General features: G+C 44.0%; 1 protein-coding gene across 9 annotated transcripts in view; it reads right to left on the bottom strand.

Moving 5' to 3' along the window:
- The window catches only part of LOC146058249 (uncharacterized), a 105,791-nt gene that overhangs the window by 6,096 nt on the left and 76,504 nt on the right, over positions 1–23,191 (bottom strand). For 5 of the 9 annotated variants that reach the window (XM_083170454.1, XM_083170453.1, XM_083170452.1 and 2 more), the window contains one exon: positions 22,793–22,867. In XM_083170454.1, the coding sequence (XP_083026580.1) occupies positions 22,793–22,867 (75 nt within the window). Of the gene's footprint in view, positions 4,741–6,726; positions 9,009–22,792; positions 22,868–23,191 lie in introns of those variants that run through there. The other 4 variants (XR_014469841.1, XR_014469840.1, XM_083170459.1 and 1 more) reach the window with 4 other exon arrangements.

Here is a 23,191-nt window from a genome sequence, read left to right as displayed (position 1 = left end):
GGGACAAAAGTACTGAGATAAACCCTCTGTACATCAGCGGATGGGTGGCGTCATGTGTGATACACTATGCATACGTATTCATATACACCTCAGACATTTACACACCTCAGGTTTATACAATATCACATGTAAAAATAGTTTATATTAACCCTGTCATTCCCATGTGACACTGGAGCCTAATTTAGGGTGTATTATAAAACAGGACGTATAGAAGTATTTCAATATGTAGTTTACAAGTAACCCATCCAGGGAACCCCTCTGACATCACTTCCTGCTCTATATTACATCACCTTCTGTCTGAGCAGGTGGTGATGGTGTGTTAGGGGGTAGCCGGTGGAAGGCTGGTGGTGTGGGTGTGATAGTGGGTAGAGGATGGCAGGATGGTGGTGTGGGTGTGTTAGGGGTAGAGGGTGGCAGGTTGGTGATGTGGGTGTGTTAGGGGTAGAGGGTGGCAGGCTGGTGGTATGGGTGTGTTAGGGGGTAGAGGGTGACAGGCTGGTGGTATGGGTGTGTTAGGGGGTAGAGGGTGGCAGGCTGGTGGTGTGGGTGTGTTAGGGGGTGGAGGGTGGCAGGATGGTGGTGTGGGTGTGTTAGAGGGTGGTAGGATGTTGGTATGGGTGTGTTAGGCGGTAGAGGGTGGCAGGATGGTGGTATGGGTGTGTTAGGGGGTAGAGGGTGGCAGGCTGGTGATATGGGTGCTACTGGGTAGAAGGTGGCAGGCTGGTGGTGTGGGTGTTACTGGGTAGAAGGTGGCAGGTTGGTGATGTGGGTGTGTTAGGGGGTAGCCGGTGGCAGGCTGGTGGTGTGGGTGTGTTAGGGGAAAGAGGGTGGCAAAAGTACATAGAATGTGGGGCCCTTAATTACACAACAAAGACCAATAATGGAAATTTATTGACACAACCGAACTAAACACATAAACACTAAATAAAAAATGGATAAATAAATACAATAAGCGAAGAAAATATCAAAGACACAAAAATGTCAGAAACGTAAGTATCTCCCCGGGGTCATACAAAAAAAAAAAGTTATATGAGTGCCAGTTGGCTGAGGCTGAATCCTGATAAACAGAGGTCCTTGTGATAGAACCTCAACAACAAAGGACAAGACTGCAGCATAGCCCCCCAACTGGACTGACACGGGGGTATAGAATTACAAAACTGTGATCACGTGCGGAATGTTGGTGTGGTGCTGGATGGTGGATTGACACTTAAACATCAGATATCAGACACAATCAGATCCTAATTCTTCCATCTGAGGAACATAGCCAGAATCAAACACTTAATCCCCTCTGGAGATCCGCCAAAAGTCATACATGCATTTGTATCATCTCGTTTGGATTACTGCAATTCCCTCTACCTGGGTCTCCCAGCAAAAGAACTGCACCGATTACAGCTGGTACAAAACACAGCTGCCAAGCTGATACCCAACAACCTGTTCTAGCCACATAACTCTGATTCTCTTCTCCCTCCACTGGCTGCCAATAAAATCGTGAATCATCTTTAAGATCAATTTACTGAGTTTCAAAGCCCGACATGACCAATGTCCAAGGTACCTGACGCAGCTTCTGATTCCATATTGTCCCACCCAATTACTGCAATATATAGATGAAGGACTTTTAGCAGTACCTAGGATCTCCTGTATTTCTCCTGGGGGTCGAGCTTTTAGCCATTCAGCTCTGACTCTATGGAACTCACTTCCCTGCACAGTTCAAGAGGCCCCCACTCTAGAATGCTTCAAAAACAGACTCAAGAGTGTTTACTCAAGCATTCGCTTCATTCCCTTAAGTATTGTTTATGAAAAGCTTTTCTGTACTTTATTGTTTCTGTACTGTATTACATTCATTCTATCTGTTAAGCACCTTGAGTCCAATTGGAGAAAGTTATTATTATTATAAATGCAAGCTTGCTCATAATGCTTTAGCACTTCATGTATAGAGACCTCAGATCCTTGATCTGCCTAAAGCAGGGATGGGGAACCTTTGGCCCTTCAGCTGTTGCGGAACTACACATACTGCTAGCTTTGCTATTTGGCAATGCTAAAACTGTAGCAAAGCATGCTGGGATGTGTAGTTCAACAGCTAAAGAGCCAAAGGTTCCCCATCCCTGGCCTAAAGGGAGGCACTAGTCCTCATGTATAAGGATATCTTCCCGGAGCTAAATACACATCCAGTAATAAGTGTGTGGTCACAGGAGGCTACCACTTGAGTTGCTAAAAGGGTGGTGGATAGATTACCTCCAAATATATAGGTCAAGAGAGCCAATAGTGGTTGCCAAGAGCGTCCTCAATAGCTGCTGAATCTCCAGGCATGTGGTAGCTGCTCGCACAGCCTGGCAGGGTAGATCTTGTGACATTGTAAGGGGACGCTCTCCGCTGTGACTCCAGATAGCACTCTCTGCCTGGGTGTCTTCACTCCATGCCCGGCGTTTAGGCTGTCAGCTGCCATGAGGGGCCTCACTGAGTGTAGAAGCTGATGCCGGCTCTTGCTTATGCCGTTCCCGGCGTGTACACGTGGCAGCCGCTGAAAGAGGCCGCTGGATTTCGGGCGTGATGACAAGCTGGCGGAGATGAGTCCCTGCATACAAAAATCCTCTGGAGATGCGTTTCGCCGCACACAGGGTCTGATCTGAAAAAGGGTCTGATCTGAAAAATTCTGGTTGCTGGATAGCCTGGCAGCTGCATTTTATGCCAGTCACAAGCTGCACAATCCTTTTGCTGGGAGACCCAGGTAGAGGGCATTGCAGTACACAAAGCTTGACGATATGCATGTCCTGCACCACATGGATGAAATAGACTTTAAGAGGACTCTCTTCAGTGTCCCAATAAAAGGATGTATCTTAAAATAAAGTAATAATGACAAAGCACACTAGTTGTGCATTACTATAGAAAACAGTATCATTTAGTAGATGTGCCACAAAAATACAAATAAGACATAAAAACAAACATAACGTGACGATGTAGATACCAAAAAAGAAGGAATACACGGGTTCAACAGCCAGGATGAGAGAGGAGCAGGAAGGACACTGTTGATGGTGGCTTGGTCTAGGTAAGTAGCGATGATCCCGGACCACCCCCCAATACTGAAATCCAACAATAACCTTGAGAATGGATTTTATCAGAAATAAATAATAATAAATAAAAGTGTGGTGTTCCGGGTATGGAGGTAACTAACCCAATACAACAGCACCAGCAAACTTCTCATTGAGTAGTATGGACTGAATCAATATTAAAGAATATCCATTTTCTAGCAACGAGTGATCCTTACTAGTGAGCTGATAAGCTACAACTTTGTGTTTTCATTCGGCCTACAGAAAGGTCGTCTTGTCCTGGTAATGTCACTGGGTTCTAGTGTACTGATAGGCTGCATAGTCACGCATTACTTCAGCACACAAAATGGCTGCCACTGTTTACTTTCAGCGGACACACTTTCATCATAATAACTTTTAACAAAGTGCATTCACGACAGAAAGAATTAGATGTAATGTTTCACAGAATATTAAAGCTTGTTTACAAATGTCCCGTAACGTTACTATGCTACTATTACACAGTTGTACAAGTCTATTGACTTGTAGGCCATGGATTTGAGAGGCAAGATGGACGCTCCAGTAGAGGTTCTCCAACAAACCGATGCCAGTGTTTGGTAGAAGGTGGGTGGTGGTTGGGTTGGAGCGGGTGGGTGGTTAGGTTGGCGGGCAAGTGCAGAATATCAGTGCGTTGACTTTGCACCCACATGAAAAAAAAACAAGTTTTTCAATAGGTGGACAGAAATAATTGAATGAGATTAAAAGGAAAGAAGGGGAGCTGCCTACTTCCTCTTAGGGAAAAGGCTTAATTTATCTACTGCTTTAAAAAAATTGGAGATTGGGACTATCCTATACTTGCAACAAGTGCATTTTCAACCTGCCATTTGGAAAACCACCAGTCTCGATGCACTTCAACCAATGGATTGATGACACACAAAAAAATTTAATGGAATACGACAGTGCTGATATTCTCTCACTGTCATAAGTAATTTCTGATTATTAAAAACAAAATATGGAATAATTAGCGCCTACAGTGATTCCTTCCTCAATGGTCTTAGATGAATCTGCAACTGGGCATAATCCCCTCAAAATGCATTTGGTGGACAAATACTGCAAGACCAAGTTGTTTGTGATACATAAGCCAGTCCTGTGATGCATTCCAAAGTTTATTCACCTAGAATAGATTTCCCCTCAGTGTGAATTCTCTGATGACGTACAAGCTCTGAGCTCTGGGAAAAGCAGCGGCCGCACTAGGAACACACGAAAGGCCTCTGCCTGCTGTGTGTGTGCTGATGCTTGACAAGGCCGGACCGCCGTACAAAACATTTGCCGCACTCCGAGCACTTAAACGGCTTCTCGCCAGAGTGAATCCGTTGGTGTGTAGTAAGGGCAGACCTTCTGGTAAAACATTTTCCGCACTCTGGGCATGAAAATGGCCGCTCCCCGGTGTGAGTCCTCTGATGGTACAGAAGACGGGACTTCTGATGAAAGGATTTCCCACAGTAAGAGCAGTGAAACTGTTTTCCCTCGGCGTGACATTGCTGGTGGGCGGTGAGATCGATGTCAGAGCTGAAGGACACTCCACAGACCGAGCACCTATACAGATTACTGGCGCTATGCGTTTGCTGATGGGTGACGAGGGCTGAATGATTAGGGAAACATTGCTGACACTCCGAGCACTGATGCGTCATCTCAGGATAGTGTGAGGAGGCGCGCGGACCTGTTGGGGACAAAAGTACTGAGATAAACCCTCTGTACAGTGATGGATCACTTCACCTTGTGATAAGATGATGATATGGATTTGTACAACTGTACAATTCGGACTTCAGATTTTTATCAGTGTCATAATTTGCATTTATAACCAAGGAACATTGCTATTAGCTGTCCAACAGATGGTGCAAAGGAGGAGCCTTCTTACAAAGAAACCTCAGAAAAGTCACCTAGGGTGTGATTTCGGCCCCATCCCTAGCTTTGGAGACTGCACATGGTCTATTATGCACATCTACAGCCCCCCCTTTCCAAATGGCTTCAGTGACTTGCATAGTTGCTGAGCTGTACGCAAGCATTGGGGCGTGCCGAGGCGGCCGGCGGGCAGAAAAGGGCTCGGACACAGGTTTTATGGACATCTCCAACATTTTATGGGTGCCGCCATGGGTACGCAGGTGGGCCGATGCCTGCTGGCACAGACAAATAGAAATATAAGTTTGTTTCCTCTGACTTCTATTTGCGTAGGCAGGTCGTCGACCATCAAATTATATCTCCTGAAGTGGAGGCATGCGAGGGGATGTGTTTTCATTACACGTCCTCACATGTTACCAAGGAGAATCGGCAGTGACTGGGGGGGGGGGGGGGAGTGTAGGCGTTTGGATGGGCGGCATCTCTGGCACTCGGTGAGCTGCGATGTTTGCAGCTCATCAAGCCAACCTGAATAGGGACCCTAGTTTCAAAAACCATACTACAAAGACAAAATTAAGTAATCCTTTTATAGGGCACTACATTTTGAACTGAATACAAATGCACTAGAACCCCAGAGTACAATAATTGAACAATCATAGTATTACCGATACTACTCAACCATAAAAATACCCTATAGTGGGCATACAAGTTTATACTTGGTTATAATCACCAAGATCATGGAGGTGCTGATTACAATAGAGGGTGATAAGACTTGAATACAATACTATATGTATGATAGAAATAACCCCAAAAGAGGGTACTGGGGTATTCTTATACTTGAGCAGTCTCAGATATGGAGATTTCAAAGGATTTTGGCTAATTAATTTTAACTGCAAATCACCCATATTCCATTACATAATTAATACATGTTTTAGGGTTACTTCTAGTTTCAGGTGCTGGGTACGGCCATGGGCACCAGGTTTGCTCCCAGTTATGCCCATTTATATATAGGCAGATATAAGCCCTGCCCCTTTCTGCGGCCCACGAATCACGTCGTTTTATGTCATGTGGCGGGGCCAAGTGATGTCAGCCTTGTCCCCACCCCCCTGACGTGTTGCCTCTCTGGGCTTCTACCGGAGAGATGAAGACAAAAGTAGGCAAGTATGATATATACATGTAGTGCATATGTGGCCTTCAGTTCCACACATTCCTTGAAAACCATGTTTGCGCAAAACTTTTTGCTGCCTATAGGGCTCTGAACAGTTCTATGCCAAGTCAGACAACAGCAGCACATCACACCTTTCATGTAGAATAGTATCATCCCTCGGTTTCCAACAGGGCTGAATGACTATATCGATTTTGTTTGTGTCTGTATGCAATATTTTTATTTACTGATTTATTGGATCTTTTTAATGGAGTCTCTCCGTCTGGCCATTGATCTGTGTGTACAGAATACAGTGACAATACAGTTGTCCCTGGCCATTTGCCAGAGCTTGTACTGTACTGTATATCCATCCGCCACTATGTGCTCATATTACTGGAGCAATACTAACATCATAGAACCCATTTAATAAGTAGTTGTTCTTAAAAACCCTGATCATTGGGTTCATTTGTTGAAAGTTTACTTCTGTACTGTTTCAACAGATAACTCCAGCAGACCAATACTATGTACATTGCCCAGTATGACTGAAAGCTAGGGTTTGAATCCCTAGCTTTTGAATGTGGGGTAGGGTGCCATATAGATTTCTGTTATATTACCAAATAAATATTATTTTATACTCTACTTTTTAGACAATCAAGACACAGTATATGTATGTGAATAATTTTACTATAATTTATATATTTGAACACAATAACATTTGTAGAATGTTCACAACAAGCTTCTATGTTGAAGGATATTTATACCAGCGATTCCCAAACTTTTTTGAACCACGGCGCCCTAGAGTAGGGGTGGGGAACCTTTTTTGTGCCAAGGGCCGTTTGTATGGGAAAAAAATCCTTTGTGGGCCATATGTAAAAATTTCTCCTACATATTTTCCTGCTGAGCCGTCCCACGCTCCGCCGGCTGCCGCTGAATAGGACTCACAGTCTCCGGCTGCTGTTGAGTAAGAGGAATCTTGCAAGATCTACCGACCTCTTGTGATAATTACCCTGTACTTGACTCCCGGCAAAGCCGCCGGACAGGCCACTCAGACTGGCTACAGGGGCATGCGGCCCCTGCGCCGGAGGTTCCTCACCCCTGCCCTAGAACATCAAAATGTTTTCAAGGCACCCCTAAGCCAAATTATTTATTATTATTATTATTATTATTATTAATAATATTTATTGAGAAATTCAGAAAAAAAACAGTTAAATTAAGTAAATTGTGTTTATATTTCACAATTATGTGGTGAGGGGAAAGATTGCTCCTATTTGTCCACATATATTATGATTGGCAGCCACCAGCGCTGGTTTTGCCTGTTACATTTTTCATAAATAATATGAATTGATCCTGGTCCACCAACCCAAGGCACCCCTACAAGTGTCCTGAGGCAGGGCAACACCCAGAGTTTTATTGGAGTCCCCATGAAAACGCTGGTCATTCCCTAGGAACGCAGGGGTGGCGTTCCCTGCTCGGGGCGGGCGTCTGATGTCACATGACGACAGCGCATGCCCTGTCTTCGGTGATCAGCGGCTATAATAAAATAAAATAGGGGGACCTATGAGCGCTCATAAACTGAACTCCTCCCACGACTCTTCTCTGATGGACATTGCTGCTCTACCAGTCAAATGTTTATTGATTGTAAATACAGTCTCCCTAAATCTAAAGCTGCCTCAGACTGTGCCCCTCCAACTGACCCGTGCCAAAAGTACACGCTCCTCACTACTCTCATGCCACTGGGGATGAGCCACATTTCCCATCAGCAAAGAAGGAGCCTGGAGGATCTCTACATACATTACAGCAGGCGGTAGAACATATATATGATGGGTGTATGCAGATGGACTCCACCCACAAGGCATATGCTCTTTGTGCTGAGCACCATCCGCATCACTCTGTCGATGTGGGGCAAGGGGAGGAGACAGGCAGCACAATGCATCACATGTCTGACAAAGTGGAGGGCAGGCAGAGTAAAGTGGGAGGCGAAGCCTGAAGTGACCCAGAGTACGCTGGGTCCAATGGCCTAATTTATGTTTATATAGAAAATACAGTCAGGTTTATAAATATTGAGAAATCGACACAATTCTCATATTTTGGGCTCATATTTAAAATATAATAAATTAATGAACACCAAGCTCCTTTGGTGATCACTTCCAAACAGCACATTCTTAGATCGACTTGTATCTGGGACCATTCCCGTTATCACATCTCATTTCTAATACAAAATAGTTGGCATGTAGCATTTGGTGGGCAAAGAAGCAATGCAAGTCCACGTTGTCTGTGCACACCAGCCACATGATGTAACCCAATGCATATTCTGCTACATCACAGAGATATCCTGCCGGTTTAACTGTCAAGTGCAGAACAAAATCTAAGCACTGGGAAAAGCATCGGCCGCTAACGATAACATATGAACATCCGCTACCAAGTGTGAGTGCGCAAATGTTTGTCAAGCTTAGATCTGTGGACAAAATGCTTGCCACACCTGGTGCACTCCAACTGCCTCTCCCTGGCGTGAGTTCTCTGATGCTTGACAAGGTTGGAACTTTGGGCAAAAAGCTTTCCACAATCCGAGCACTTAAACGGCTTCTCGCCAGAGTGAATCCGCTGGTGCGTGGTAAGGCCAAACTTTCTAGTAAAACATCTCCCGCACTCCAAGCATGAAAATGGCTTCTCCCCGGTGTGAGTCCTCTTATGTGACAGGAGACGGGACCTCATATGAAAGGATTTCCCACAGTATGAACAGTGAAAAAGTTTGTCCCCAGTATGCAGTTGCTGGTGGGCGGTAAGAGCCAATGTGGGGCTGACACACACTGCGCTAGTTGAGCACCTATATAGATTACTGGCGCTATGCATTTGCTGATGGGAGACAAGGGCTGAATGATTGGGGAAATACTGCTGACACTCCGAGCACTGATGCGTCATCTCAGGATAGTGTGAGGAGGCGTGCGGACCTGTTGGGGACAAAAGTACTGCGATAAACCCTCTGTACATCAGCGGATGGGTCGCGTCATCATGCGTAATAAACTAAACATACTTATACAAATGTACAACTCCAACATCAGGCTCTATTCAACATCATAGAGATTTGTTCCCTACAGGTTTTGACTCATCACACACCCTTCCTCAAAATGCCTGGGCATGCCCGTTTTTTTGCCTGCCGGCTTTCTGTCAATCACCTTCTGAAAGGCCAGCATTCAAAAAATTAGCAGGCGTTTACTGCCTGACGCATGGGAACTACTGGCCATATGCATGCGCAGTATATCAATCGCCCTGCCCGCTAATTTACAGACATGCGTTCAGGTCTGAATCAGGCCCTATATACAGTCACTGACCACAAAGTTGGAATATTGGCTGTAAAAAAAATCCTAGAAAAAAAAAGTGAATTACACAAAGGACTCCAGGAATTCCTAGTAGAAGGAGTAAATGTTATTCTAACAAATAATTACATTTTATTAGAGGGGGGATATATCCAGTAAGTGGGTACAGCCATGAGCACCAGATTTGCTCCAAGCTTTGCTAACATCTTTATGGGCCGATGGGAATTGGACCACATTTGGGGTAATAACCTATTTGGCACGAATATGGATCCTGGACAAGGTACATCGATGATGTCTTATTTTTTTTTAATGGTAGTAAATAAAAACTCCAACAATTTTGTGTACATCTAAATAACAATTTTTGGAAAATCAAATTCACCTTCAACACCAATAAAACTTCTGTTGATTTCCTAGACATCACCATTTTTTATGAGGAGGGTTACTTAACCCTTTGAGTGCCAACATCTCTGTGAGATGTTCAAAATATCCGAATTGATTTAGGAGCTCTATAACAATTGCCAACATCTCTGTGAGAGATGTTCAAAATATCCGAATTGATTTAGGAGCTCTATGCCAATGAGGAAACCAAACAGAACCATCTTAAGCAAAGGGTTTCATAGGTGTATCAATTGTAGAGGATGTAGATATATTTAAAAATTGACAGCAACAAAAAACTGAGGAAATAGAAATATATGGGAAAAAATAAATCCTGAAGGACTTCATTACTTACAACACTAAAAATATAGTGTATGTAATTGAATGTACTTGTCACGTCTTTTATTTAGTATGTACGTCTAGACCAAGGATCCCCATTCCTGATGTAGACCATTTAAAATGCACCTCAGTGAACAAATCACAAATATAAAAAAGGGTCTTGAGACTCATTACATTGCCTACGTAGTGAGATTTTTAGGATTCAAAACTATTGTGAATAACAGAAAAAGAAATCCTTCATCACGATTATCAAGGAATAAAAACTGAAGAGCAATTACGAGTTCATCAACCTAAAGCCCATGGGAATTGAACATAGACTTTGAAATCAAGTGTTTTTTACAAGCTTGTATAAAGATTATCATTTGTATATTTTGTACACTATAGCATTCTTACCCGCTACATTTTTATTATTGTATAATTGATTATATTTTTTTGTGGTTATATCCACTTGATCCACATTATCTATGCTTGTTTTACTTTGGAGACCCTCCATTTCAGACACAATTCCAGTAAACTAGATTTATCATCATGTGGAATATTCCTCTGCATTAGTACCACATTAACAGGTTACCAAGCAACTGAGATTCCGGAAATTATGCACCGTAACAACATATCAGGATCACAGGATATGGCAAGGTTAAAATATGCACATAGCACTTCCTGTGGAAGCCAAAAATAACACTGAACGAGCCTGGGGGAAATGACGCAGCAGAAACAACATGCCGCAGGGGAAGAACCAGATGTGGGGCACTCCCGGAATAAACTTTCATCAATTTAAGTATCGAGACACACCGGGCATCTCATTTAAATCTCCTTTGCAGGGCAATTACTTGATTTCATACTGAGTCCATTTTAACACAAGAGGGAGGAGGAATCTGTAACAGTGATTACCGGTGTAGAAAACACCAACAAAACACTTCCCAGAACTTTAGCTTCAGCCTCCTATTTGGAGATGCAATACAAACTATTACATCAAGCCTATTATACACCAAAACTCAGGATGGTTATAGGTGCAGCATCTAACTCCCACTGTTTCAAATGCACATCACCAGATGCCGACTTACTACACTGTATGTGGAGTTGCCCAGAAGTCAATGCATTCTGGCTCACAATGGTTAATTATATACGGACCCAATATGGCATTTCATTCACTCCCACACCCGAATGGGCCCTTTGGGACATTTATACTGCCCTTAACACCTCTCATCTGTCCTCAGGGCAGAGAATATTTTTTTATCAAAATTGTCCACCGCGGCACATAAAACAATCCTCTCTCAGTGGATCTCCTCCAATACTCTTTCTATAACATAATTTTTGCAGAGGGTCTCGTGCCTCTTTCACATGGACTGGCTAGAAATGTCACTTAATAAAAGGTCCAGGGCAAAGAGATTCTTTGCAATATGGCTCCCATAGGTTAAATACCTATCCCTCCCTATTAAAAACTCTATGCTTTCTGATTTATTTTATATAAGAATGTAATGTACATGTACGCTCATAAACAACCACACGATTTTCGATTTGAACTTTTGTTTATTACTATATTTCTGTTATGATATATACCCAATGCATTCATTTCTCAAAATGGTTTCTTTTTCTGTATACTTTGATGCAGTTCTTTAATAAAATAATAAAAAAAAACAAAGAAAAAAAGTGTTGTAATGTAATGCGGGATGTGAGATTCCTACACCACTAGAAACTCTTAAATCAACAGTGGCACCAACAACTTGGCCACAAACAGACTCCAGGAGCCGAAGTCAGTAATTGGAACTTATGATAAATGTAAACAGTTGTCACAGATTTCTGAACGTATTTGCAGATACTGTAGGCCTAATAAATTGGTCATGAGCTTAAAGCAGTAAAAACTAAACTTGTACAGCACCGGATGGTGCTAGATTATTTTACGGCACCTTCATCAGGATTATGTGTTACACTGCAAACAATATATGGGGCGAAAGCTGTAATCATCTGACAAATGTGTCCAATACAGAAAATGTTATTTATGAGAAAATTAATGATATTATTGATAAAAAAAAAAAAAGTTAGGTACTTGTTTCCTATCTGGGCGCCCGCTATGTTAATGGCGCACCATGCTATTCTCCGTATAAAAATCGGATCGCATCGCATCGGATACCACAAATGCACATACACGATATTGAACGATGCGATGCGATCCGATTTCGTTCCCGCTTTTATGGTTGGCCCATCTGTAACACTACTGTATTTATTTACCCTTCAAAGCCCTCCCCTTGTCACATCTGCACAGAAACACAGTATTGACGTCAACCCGAAGCGTGGCGAGCGCAGCGAGCACCGCGAGGGGCGGCGGTACGCGTCCTCCGACTTTTTCATACCCCCACTATCCACGTCGGCGTGGAGTTGAGAATAGAAAGTGTGGCGAGCGCAGCGAGCCACCGAGCCCGAAGCGTGGCGAGCCCCGCGTGGGGACGTGGATACTTCACAGGTATCCGTGTCCCCTCGCGGGCTTCACAGGTATCCACGTCCCCTCGCGGGGCTCGCTGCGCTCGCCACACTTTCTATTCTCAACTCCACGCCGACGTGGATAGTGGGGGTATGAAAAAGTCAGAGGACGCGTACCGCTGCGCTCGCCACGCTTCGGGTTGACATCAATACTGGGGTGGCGTTAACAATGGAGGCGCATTTTAAACCATCAGGGGGGGTTTCCTATACAAATCGTGGGTTTGCGGGGTTATTACATTGAAATCAATGTAAAATCGGGTCTCAGGGACCATTTAACATTGATTCAAATGTAAAAATCTGGTTGATCGCGTCACCGCATGCGATGCGATCCGATTTAAAATGAAATCGGATAGCATCGTATGCCATCGTACATCATCGAGTACCGAATCCGATGCGATGCGATCCGATTTCATTACGGTGCCGTACGTAGAAAACCTGGGCGCCCAGATAGGAAACAAGTACAAAAGTTAACCAAGGGACATAATTACACTACAGTAGAGGTTCCCAAACACGGACCTCACACCACCCCAACAGTCCTGGTTTTAAGAATATCCAAACTTGACCACAGGGGACTTAATTAGTGCAGTGCCTTGGTCAATTTTATTTAATCCTCTGAGCTGAGCCATTAAACGTGTTGTACTGTGGCAAAAGCGTAGGATTTCGTTGTTTAAACTGTCTCAGAGCGCATCTTTAGGAGGCATTAATTTGCCATGTATTAAAAGTTACATGTTGGCAGTCAACTTTAGGTGTGCACTTGACTGGATACACTTGACTGACAAGTACGTGAATATAGCTATTGAACAAGCATTTTGTCCTGCCCTACCTTTATCTCGTTTGTTACATATGAAGCCATCAAATTATCCTCCAGGTGTTTGATACCCTATTGCCAACCCGACCTGTCAGGCTTGGCGTTGTTCTCGTTCTAAATTGGGACTTTCTGCATATAGCACTGTGTTTTAGTCATTGTTTTACAATACGGTGTCCTGTACACCAACACTACAAAATTTAAGATTACCCAAACAATGGGATGAGGCAGGATTGCGTTTAATATACCACTTCATGTTGGAGGATTGTACAACTGTTTTATCACATCAACAGCTTTGCGATAAATATACTGGTGTATCGATATCCATGTTTGTATATTTTCAACTGAAGAGTTACGTCTCTAGCAATTCTAAGCAGGTCCCCGTGGCAGATATTACTGCTGGATTAGATGTCATGATTAGACATTCTCATAGTATACCATGTAAGACCTCCCTATTGTATATCTCAAACGTCAGCTAAAACTTGACCGCTGGCATGGCGAAATGGTCTGTAGATCTTTCTGGTGTCACCTTACCCACCCTCATCTCCGCTTTTACTCGGTTAAACAAATTTAGCTTCAGCCTCCTATTTGGAGATGCAATACAAACTATTACATTGAGCCTATTATACACCAAAACTCAGGATGGTTATAGGTGCAGCATCTAACTCCCACTGTTTCAAATGCACATCACCAGATGCCGACTTACTACACTGTATGTGGAGTTGCCCGGAAGTCAATGCATTCTGGCTCTCAATGGTTAATTATGTACGGACCCAATATGGCATTTCATTCACTCCCATACCCGAATGGGCCCTTTGGGATATTTATCCTGCCCTTAACACCTCTCACCTGTCCTCAGGGCAGAGAATATTTTTTATCAAAATTGTCCACCGCGGCACATAAAACGATCCTCTCTCAGTGGATCTCCTCCAACACTCTTTCTATAACATTATTTTTGCAGAGGGTCTCGCATGGACTGGCTAGAAATGTCTCTTAATAAGGAGTCCAGGGCAAAGAGATTCGGATTCAGTATGAAATCCTGACGGTCAAAATCCCGACAACCATTGACCGACGGTCAAACTCCGGACAAGGTCAAAATACCGACATTTAAAATCCGGACAAGGTCAAAATACCGACAAGGTCAAAATACCGACATGGTCAAAATACCGACATTTAAAATCCCGACAAGGTCAAAATACTGTCATAGAATGTAGACAGGAGAAAAAGTCAACATGACTTTCGGTCGACAGGTCAACATGGGTTTTTTCACTGTTTTTGGACCCGAATGTCGACACAGTCAACAAGGACACAGTTGGAAGTCAACCGCAGCCCCTCGCATTGCTCACGATGCTTCGGGCACGGTACCTTGCTGCGCTCGGCACATTATTTTATTCTCCCACCACGCCCTAGTGGATGGTAGGGCATGAAATGCCGCCTGTCGGGTCCAAAAACAGTGAAAAAAAACATGTTGACCTCGCAAACTGACGACCGAAAGTCATGTTGACTTTTTCTCCTACTGTCTACAGGTATTTTGACCATGTCGGTATTTTGACCTTGTCGGGATTTTGATCGTCGGTCAATGGTTGTCGGTATTTTGACCATCAGGATTTTGACTGCATCCCAGAGATTCTTTGAAATATGGCTCCCATATGTTAAATCCCTATCCCTCCCTATTAGAAACTCTCTCAGGAAAGCTGTACAATTAATGTCCTGGTATGACCTAGTGGCTCTTCAGTTGTATACGCCTCCATTTTGATTTCATATTTTTCCCTCGTAGGTTCTCCTTGTCTTCTTATTGCTTTTGAACATGCTTTCTGATTTGTTATTTTATATAAGAATGAAATGTACATGTACGCTCATAAACAACCACACGATTCTCGATTTGAACTTTTGTTTATTACTATGTTTCTGTTATGATATATACCCGATGTATTAATTTCTCAAAATTGTTTCTTTTTCTGTATACTTTGATGCAGTTCTTTAATAAAACACATAAAAAATAAAGAAAAAAGTGTTGTAATGTAATGTAATGCGGGATGTGAGATTAAATCCAGAAAGATTTATAACCGCTTCCACTGTATACAGATAGATAATAGCTATTGAGGTGTGACTCATTTTAATGAGTGGATGGAAGCACCCAGGTAATTCAAAAAGGAGCCATGGATGAACCTTACATAGATTGCAGCGATAACTGGTCCTACGCCAAAAACTGGTAAAGAAGTTAAAACTGAGGATTCAAAACGGTCTGAAAGCTTCAGAGTTCCAGCGCATGGAATGGACTCAAGAAGGGAAAGGTTACCAATGGTGAGCAAGAGGCAGCCGAGAAGGGAGGGGAGAGGAGGGGGTGGTACATAGTTATAATTACACAAAATGTATTTGAAAAGGCTTCATGCGGAGCGAAACACATTAATGGTAGCCTGGTAGCTCTGCAGTCCATCCTTGACATCACGGGTCATAGGATGAGAGATTCAGAAAGTGAGAGATCTCCAGTTTTCTTTTAAAGCGGTGATCAGTTACACTGGTTTTGCAGTGTAAATGATTGCCGCTTTAAAAAAACTGATATTGATGATATTGAACACTGGGGCAGATGTATTAAGCCTTAACAAGAGATAAATGCAAGGGTGATAAAGAGAGATAAACGTCCAGCCAATCAGCTCCTTACTGACTTTTTTCAAACACAGCCTGTAACATGGCAGTTAGCAGGTGATTGGCTGGACGTTTATTTCTCATTATCACCCTTGCATTTATCTCTTGTTAATACATCTTATATTTAACAAGAGATAAATGTACATAATTATACCTTATATACAACCATAGATCATTACACACTGCAATTATTGTATATACTGTCCAGTGAGCAAATACAAACCTGCATTATTACTGTAAAGCCCCATACACACTAGCCAATACCCTCCGACAGCAATATCAGTAGCATTGGGGACCCGGCATCGGCAAGTGCATACACTAACCGGAACCTCCCTCGTCTGAACGTGCTGGACAAGGGAGGGTGCTATTATGAAGCGCTCACCATATTGTAAACAATATCGCTCGGAGCCCTCGCTTAGTGTGTATGGGGCAGAACTGTTTGAACACAATTTAGGGAAGAACAGAGAATATATAGTTTTACTCGAGGAACAGAACAGAACTAATAAGCAGTAATTTGAGCATACACAATATCAGTCTCCCAATCTAAGTACAGCCTGGAGGAGATGGTAACATTAATCAATAATAAACGTCTGCCAGCCCCACCCCCATCACGTTTCGAGGACATCCAATAAATGATTGCGACATTTAAATAATAATCCAAGTATACTGTGTAAGTAGTGTACATTCCTGCACCCTGCACCTTTTAAAAAACTCATGCAGTTCCTCTTTTCCCGTCTGGGGTGTCGCTCTCCACTGTTGTGCTTCTAGCACACTTGGGTCTGTATTTCAAAGCTGTGTTATAGACCTGAATGTGCTACAAAAGCTAAAAAGTGACACCCCGAGCAGGATAGGGGAACTACATGACTTTTGAAAGGTGCAGGGTGCTAAAATGAGAAGCAGTAAGAATAATCCTGAGCCATAACAAAGGAATGCTCTCTGCCGTAATTGTATTCAGATGCAGGATATCAGAGACACAACTCACTCCAGCAGTGGTTCCCTAATAGAGTGCCACGGGTCGGTGGTCCAGAACCAAATCCAATCATTTATGGTTAAAACCAGTGTTAGTGGCTGCTATACATACAACATACAGACTGTGACCACCACATACCCGTCCCGAACGAAGACAGGTAGGCGCAGTTTACTTAAGATGCGTACACACTAGACGAATATCATTAGCTATATACACAATACCGATATTGTGAATGATATTTCCGTGCATATTGTTTAGATTGTACGCACTGTATTGTTGGGATTTTTGTGAGCGTAAGAGGACCCAAGAAGAGCCCCTCAAGTTCACAGATCCTGGCGCTGTTTTAGATAAGCAAAAGGGCTTAACCAAAAAAGATGATATAATCAAAACCGTATATAAGGATGGCTGCTGCAAGGTGTAAGTGAGAGTGCTAAATCTCACTAAGGGTTAATAGGACAAGAAATTGATTACACCTGCGCTGCTGAGCCTATGAGCTTTTTGCTGAACAAAAGGACAACCGGAGACACTCAATAGTAATGTAACAAATTTTATATAAAAAGAATATAAATAAAGATATATAAATTCATACAGATATATTTAAAAACAGATACAATAAAGCATGCTCAATAGAGAAATGTATAGCAGAAAACACTCTCCACTTGGATCATAAAATAAATGCCTGATAGCAGAATTATAGCCAGTCTTGTTAATTTAGCAGAGTTCAGCTGTTAAATAGCAAGGGGAGAAGGGGGGAAGGTTGCGGGGGACACAAGCCAGTAACGATGGAAGCAGGCAGATAGAATATGCACAGATGACAATAGCGCAGTACCCTTTTTAGCGCGTGTAACGCAGATGGATGGTATTCGGGGAACGCACTAATGTCCAGGACCATATGCTCACCCTCCTTAGAATGGATAGCTGGAGGGGCCGGGGAGCACGATGTTGTAGGTTGCTCGACCCGGTGTCCGTGATGTTACTGTGTCTGCAGCTCTGACGGGGAACCCGATGGTGGCAGGGGCTCTACCCGGAGCGATGGCTTGGTGACGTCCGCCGGAGGGGAGAGACGGAGGCTCCAATCTGCTGCCGGCTGAGATGGAGAGCCGTGGGCAGTAGTGGTTGATGGGAAATGTAGTCGGCTGGCTTGTAGTTTGAGCTCAAGTGAGCAGCGTGAGTCGGCTCCAAGATAGCGTGTGGCTGTGATCACAAACAGTGGGAGGTTTCTGCTGTAAAGCGGAAGTAGGCGTCAACGCGTTTCGTACCCTTGGAAATGGGAACTTTCTCAAGACTTGTCTTGAGAAAGTTCCCATTTCCAAGGGTACGAAACGCGTTGACGCCTACTTCCGCTTTACAGCAGAAACCTCCCACTGTTTGTGATCACAGCCACACGCTATCTTGGAGCCGACTCACGCTGCTCACTTGAGCTCAAACTACAAGCCAGCCGACTACATTTCCCATCAACCACTACTGCCCACGGCTCTCCATCTCAGCCGGCAGCAGATTGGAGCCTCCGTCTCTCCCCTCCGGCGGACGTCACCAAGCCATCGCTCCGGGTAGAGCCCCTGCCACCATCGGGTTCCCCGTCAGAGCTGCAGACACAGTAACATCACGGACACCGGGTCGAGCAACCTACAACATCGTGCTCCCCGGCCCCTCCAGCTATCCATTCTAAGGAGGGTGAGCATATGGTCCTGGACATTAGTGCGTTCCCCGAATACCATCCATCTGCGTTACACGCGCTAAAAAGGGTACTGCGCTATTGTCATCTGTGCATATTCTATCTGCCTGCTTCCATCGTTACTGGCTTGTGTCCCCCGCAACCTTCCCCCCTTCTCCCCTTGCTATTTAACAGCTGAACTCTGCTAAATTAACAAGACTGGCTATAATTCTGCTATCAGGCATTTATTTTATGATCCAAGTGGAGAGTGTTTTCTGCTATACATTTCTCTATTGAGCATGCTTTATTGTATCTGTTTTTAAATATATCTGTATGAATTTATATATCTTTATTTATATTCTTTTTATATAAAATTTGTTACATTACTATTGAGTGTCTCCGGTTGTCCTTTTGTTCAGCAAAAAGCTCATAGGCTCAGCAGCGCAGGTGTAATCAATTTCACGCACTGTATTGTTACAGATACGTGCTCCCGCGGGCCATTTACAATGTCCTCGCATGTACAATGATGACGGAAGACATGGTTAATGAGGACAACAAGAGGGTTCCAATCCTCCAAGGTCACTGTATTCCATCCAAAGTCAAGAACTGGTTGTACCCACATTGTATTGCCATGTGCCCAGCACCTAGGTGCTGTATGACCGACATTGCCAGCCTAGATAATGTTATCAGAAAATTGTGTAGCCACATGTTCAACGAACCACACACGAAATGAAACAAGTCTACAACAAATCACCAACGATGTGTCAAGTTAAAGATTGTCTATTACAGTTTACATGTTCAAAGTTAAAGGAAAAAAAAAAAAGAAACTGTTCGGTCTTTATACGTTATTGGATCACAATTGACCTGCTCAAATCAAGCCTAAATACAAGATGAACTGCAGCGCACACTCCAATTGCTGCAAAATGCTAGCAGTAACCTACAACCATAAACAATCAATAGTGATAATACACATTTGTAATGCTAGATCTCTAATGTACCTTTGCAATCTGTGTACCCAAAATGTTTGTTATTGTTACAATGCTTTTACCGAATAAAAAAAAATTCATGATTATAAAAAAAAAAGATAATGTTATCAATAAGTCTGGTTATAAATTACTCACTCTGAAAGAATCTGCTGACTCTACAATGTGGAATTCTCATTATATTACGCATGCAGTGATTTAGTATCTGGTGCACTCAATGTCTCCATTCAGCCAGGGAGAGTGCTCAATGACTAGTACCTTGTCAGCCAGGGAGAGTGCCCAATGACTAGTGCCTTGTCAGCCAGGGAGAGTGCCGATGACTAGTGCCTTGTCAGCCAGGGGGCGTGCCCAATGACTAGTGCCTTGTCAGCCAGGGAGAGTGCCCAATGACTAGTGCCTTGTCAGCCAGGGAGAGTGCCCAATGACTAGTGCCTTGTCAGCCAGGGAGAGTGCCCAATGACTAGTGCCTTGTCAGCCAGGGAGAGTGCCCAATGACTAGTGCCTTGTCAGCCAGGGAGAGTGCCCAATGACTAGTACCTTGTCAGCCAGGGAGAGTGCCCAATGACTAGTGCCTTGTCAGCCAGGGGGCGTGCCCGATGACTAGTGCCTTGTCAGCCAGGGGGCCTGCCCAATAACTAGTGTCTTGTCAGCCAGGGAGCGTGCCCAATAAATAGTGTATTCACAGCCAGGAAGCGTGGCCATTGAGCAGCGATTAGTCTCCAGTCATCCAGGGAGCACAGCTAAGGAGGAGTGATCAGTCTCCAGTTATCCAGGAAGCACAGCCAATGAGAAGCAATCAGTCTTCTGACAGCCAATAAGCAGCGATCAGTCTCAAGACAGCCAGAGAGCACAGCCAATGTGCAATGATCAGTCTCCCGTAAGCCAGTCCGCACAGACACTAAGCAGCAATCAGGGAACCTCAACAATGAGCACTGATAATTCTCCCATCAGCCAAGGAGCATAGCCAATGAGCAACGATCAGTATCCCGTCACCCAGGGAGCACAGCCAATAAGCAGCAATCAGTGTCCTGAACGCACAAGGACTGAGAAGCTCACTTGGAGCGTCTGTACATTATAAGCACAAAAGGGAAGTTACACATGACAAAAGAAAAAACATCATCACTGAGGTCCCTCAACCTAAGAGCTTACAATCTAAATGAAACATATGGCGAAATGCAATGTTGGTATTCCAGAGAGCAAAGTCTATGGCATCTTGCACACACATATACATGTGGATTGTGCGTATTGAGACGTTCGGAAAGTTAGTTATGGCGACAAGTTATTTGTGTGTGCATACTTACATTAAATGTGAGTTCTATTAATGTTCTGTAAGAACCAGAAAACCAATAAAACTCACACTAAGAACCGAACCTGGGTCTGCAAGCATGGAGAGCGGCACACTTATCCACAAGCTTATGACATCTGGTGGTAGTGACCAATGCACACGAGTCAATGTCAGGAGTGATCCCTCGCCATCAGTTATGCTGTATCGGGTACGGCAAGATTGCTGCAACACGTTGGTTTAGCTTTACAGTATATACAGTACGTTATTTTTGCCTAGGGGACCCGGACGCGCATACAAGCCTAACGTCGCTTTAAACCGTTCATATGCGTAGGAATATGCTAATTTTATTTATGGGTTTATAGTATTGTTTTTTGTTTTTTACTCTCTCAACCTGACCACTGGTCTGTGTGTACCGTATACAGCACAGTTATATTACAGTTGTCACAGCATACTGTACTGTTAGGGGACTTGGACGCACACATACAGTACAGTAATATTACAGTTGTCACAGCATACTGTACTGTTAGGGGACTTGGACGCACACATACAGTACAGTAATATTACAGTTGTCACAGCATACTGTACTGTTAGGGGACTTGGACGCACACATACAGTACAGTAATATTACAGTTGTCACAGCATACTGTACTGTTAGGGGACTTGGACGCACACATACAGTACAGTAATATTACAGTTGTCACAGCATACTGTACTGTTAGGGGACTTGGACGCACACATACAGCACAGTAATATTACAGTTGTCACAGCATACTGTACTGTTAGGGAACTTGGACGCACACATACAGTACAGTAATATTACAGTTGTCACAGCATACTGTACTGTTAGGGGACTTGGACGCACACATACAGTACAGTAATATTACAGTTGTCACAGCATACTGTACTGTTAGGGGACTTGGACGCACACATACAGTACAGTCAGCCCAATTGAAGACAGCGTCTGTGATTACCCCCAACCCTCAATCTCAGAGTACACAGGTATGTGACCAACTGGGCATCACCCGGCTGTCAGGCCCATAGGATTAGTGGTCACATCACATGGTGACGGGTAACTTAGACAGAAGACGCCAGGGGACATTCTCCACTGAACAAGTCTTATAGTGATCCCAGTGCGAGGGACTGCAGCCCAATTTTATATGCAGTGCCCGGATACCTGCTGTTATATCGCAGTGACTCCCGACCTGAGTGCGAAGGCACATGGCCAAACTAAAGACAAGATGTATGATAGGAACTTATTCTTCAATATAACATATGTAATAAATTATTGCGCCCTCACACGTTAATCTAATTGTACTGTACGAGTCATAACCTTTCTGCGAACGCATTGTCTGCCCTTTTATAGGACAGGGGCAAATGCTGGTGGATGACGTGGACGGACCATAAATTAGGTACATGTGCTACAGATGGAGGGGGGAAGTGCATGCTGGGACTAAGCCTGGCCAGGTCTCATCTGTGAGCTGGAATCCGTACTCTCGGCATATTGCCCAGTGCAGCCAGGCGAGAGGAAGAACAGTGACACCGTGCAGCCGTTATGTACCCTCTGACTGATGCCGTGTAGTGTGAGAGCCTCTGCTGTGAGGTCACCTATAGCCATCTGTGTATCTGTCCCTGCTCCTCACATACTGCCCCCTACAGCCAGAACCACGGCCTCCCATCATTATATGTGACCAGAGTAGCAGCCCGATCCCTCTCATACCCGACGGTCACACATCTATTCCCCAAACATATTATAGAGCAGCCATAGAACCGGCTCACACCCAGAACAGCCGCCGGTCACAGTCTATGGCCTCCCGTTCTGTCCGGCAATGTGATATGGGGCAGTCTGGTATAAGTCACATTATAGGAGAGCGAGCAGCACTGACCTGCACTGGATTCTGGGAGGAATTCCTGCAGCTCCCGATGGTCACCAGCATCCAGCTCTACACCGGCCTCAGCTCCTGTGTATGACAATAAGCAGCCAGTGTTACACATAGACACACGTGTGCAGCGACAGAAGGGGCCGGTGTCTGTGTGTAGTAGTAATTACTATCATATGTGACAGGAGGAATATCCGGACATACGTGTTATCCGCAGCCAGTGTTACACATAGACACACGTGTGCAGAGACAGAAGGGGACGGAGTCTGTGTGTAGTAGTAATTACTATCATATGTGACAGGAGGAATATCCGGACATACGTGTTACCCGCAGCCAGTGTTACACAGACACACATGTGCAGAGACAGAAGGGGACGGAGTCTGTGTGTAGTAGTAATTACTATCA

The sequence above is a fragment of the Crinia signifera genome, chromosome 2 (assembly GCF_055691185.1).
Source record: "Crinia signifera chromosome 2, ASM5569118v1, whole genome shotgun sequence".
Taxonomy (NCBI): domain Eukaryota; kingdom Metazoa; phylum Chordata; class Amphibia; order Anura; family Myobatrachidae; genus Crinia; species Crinia signifera.
This window is presented reverse-complemented; position numbering and strand designations above follow the sequence as displayed.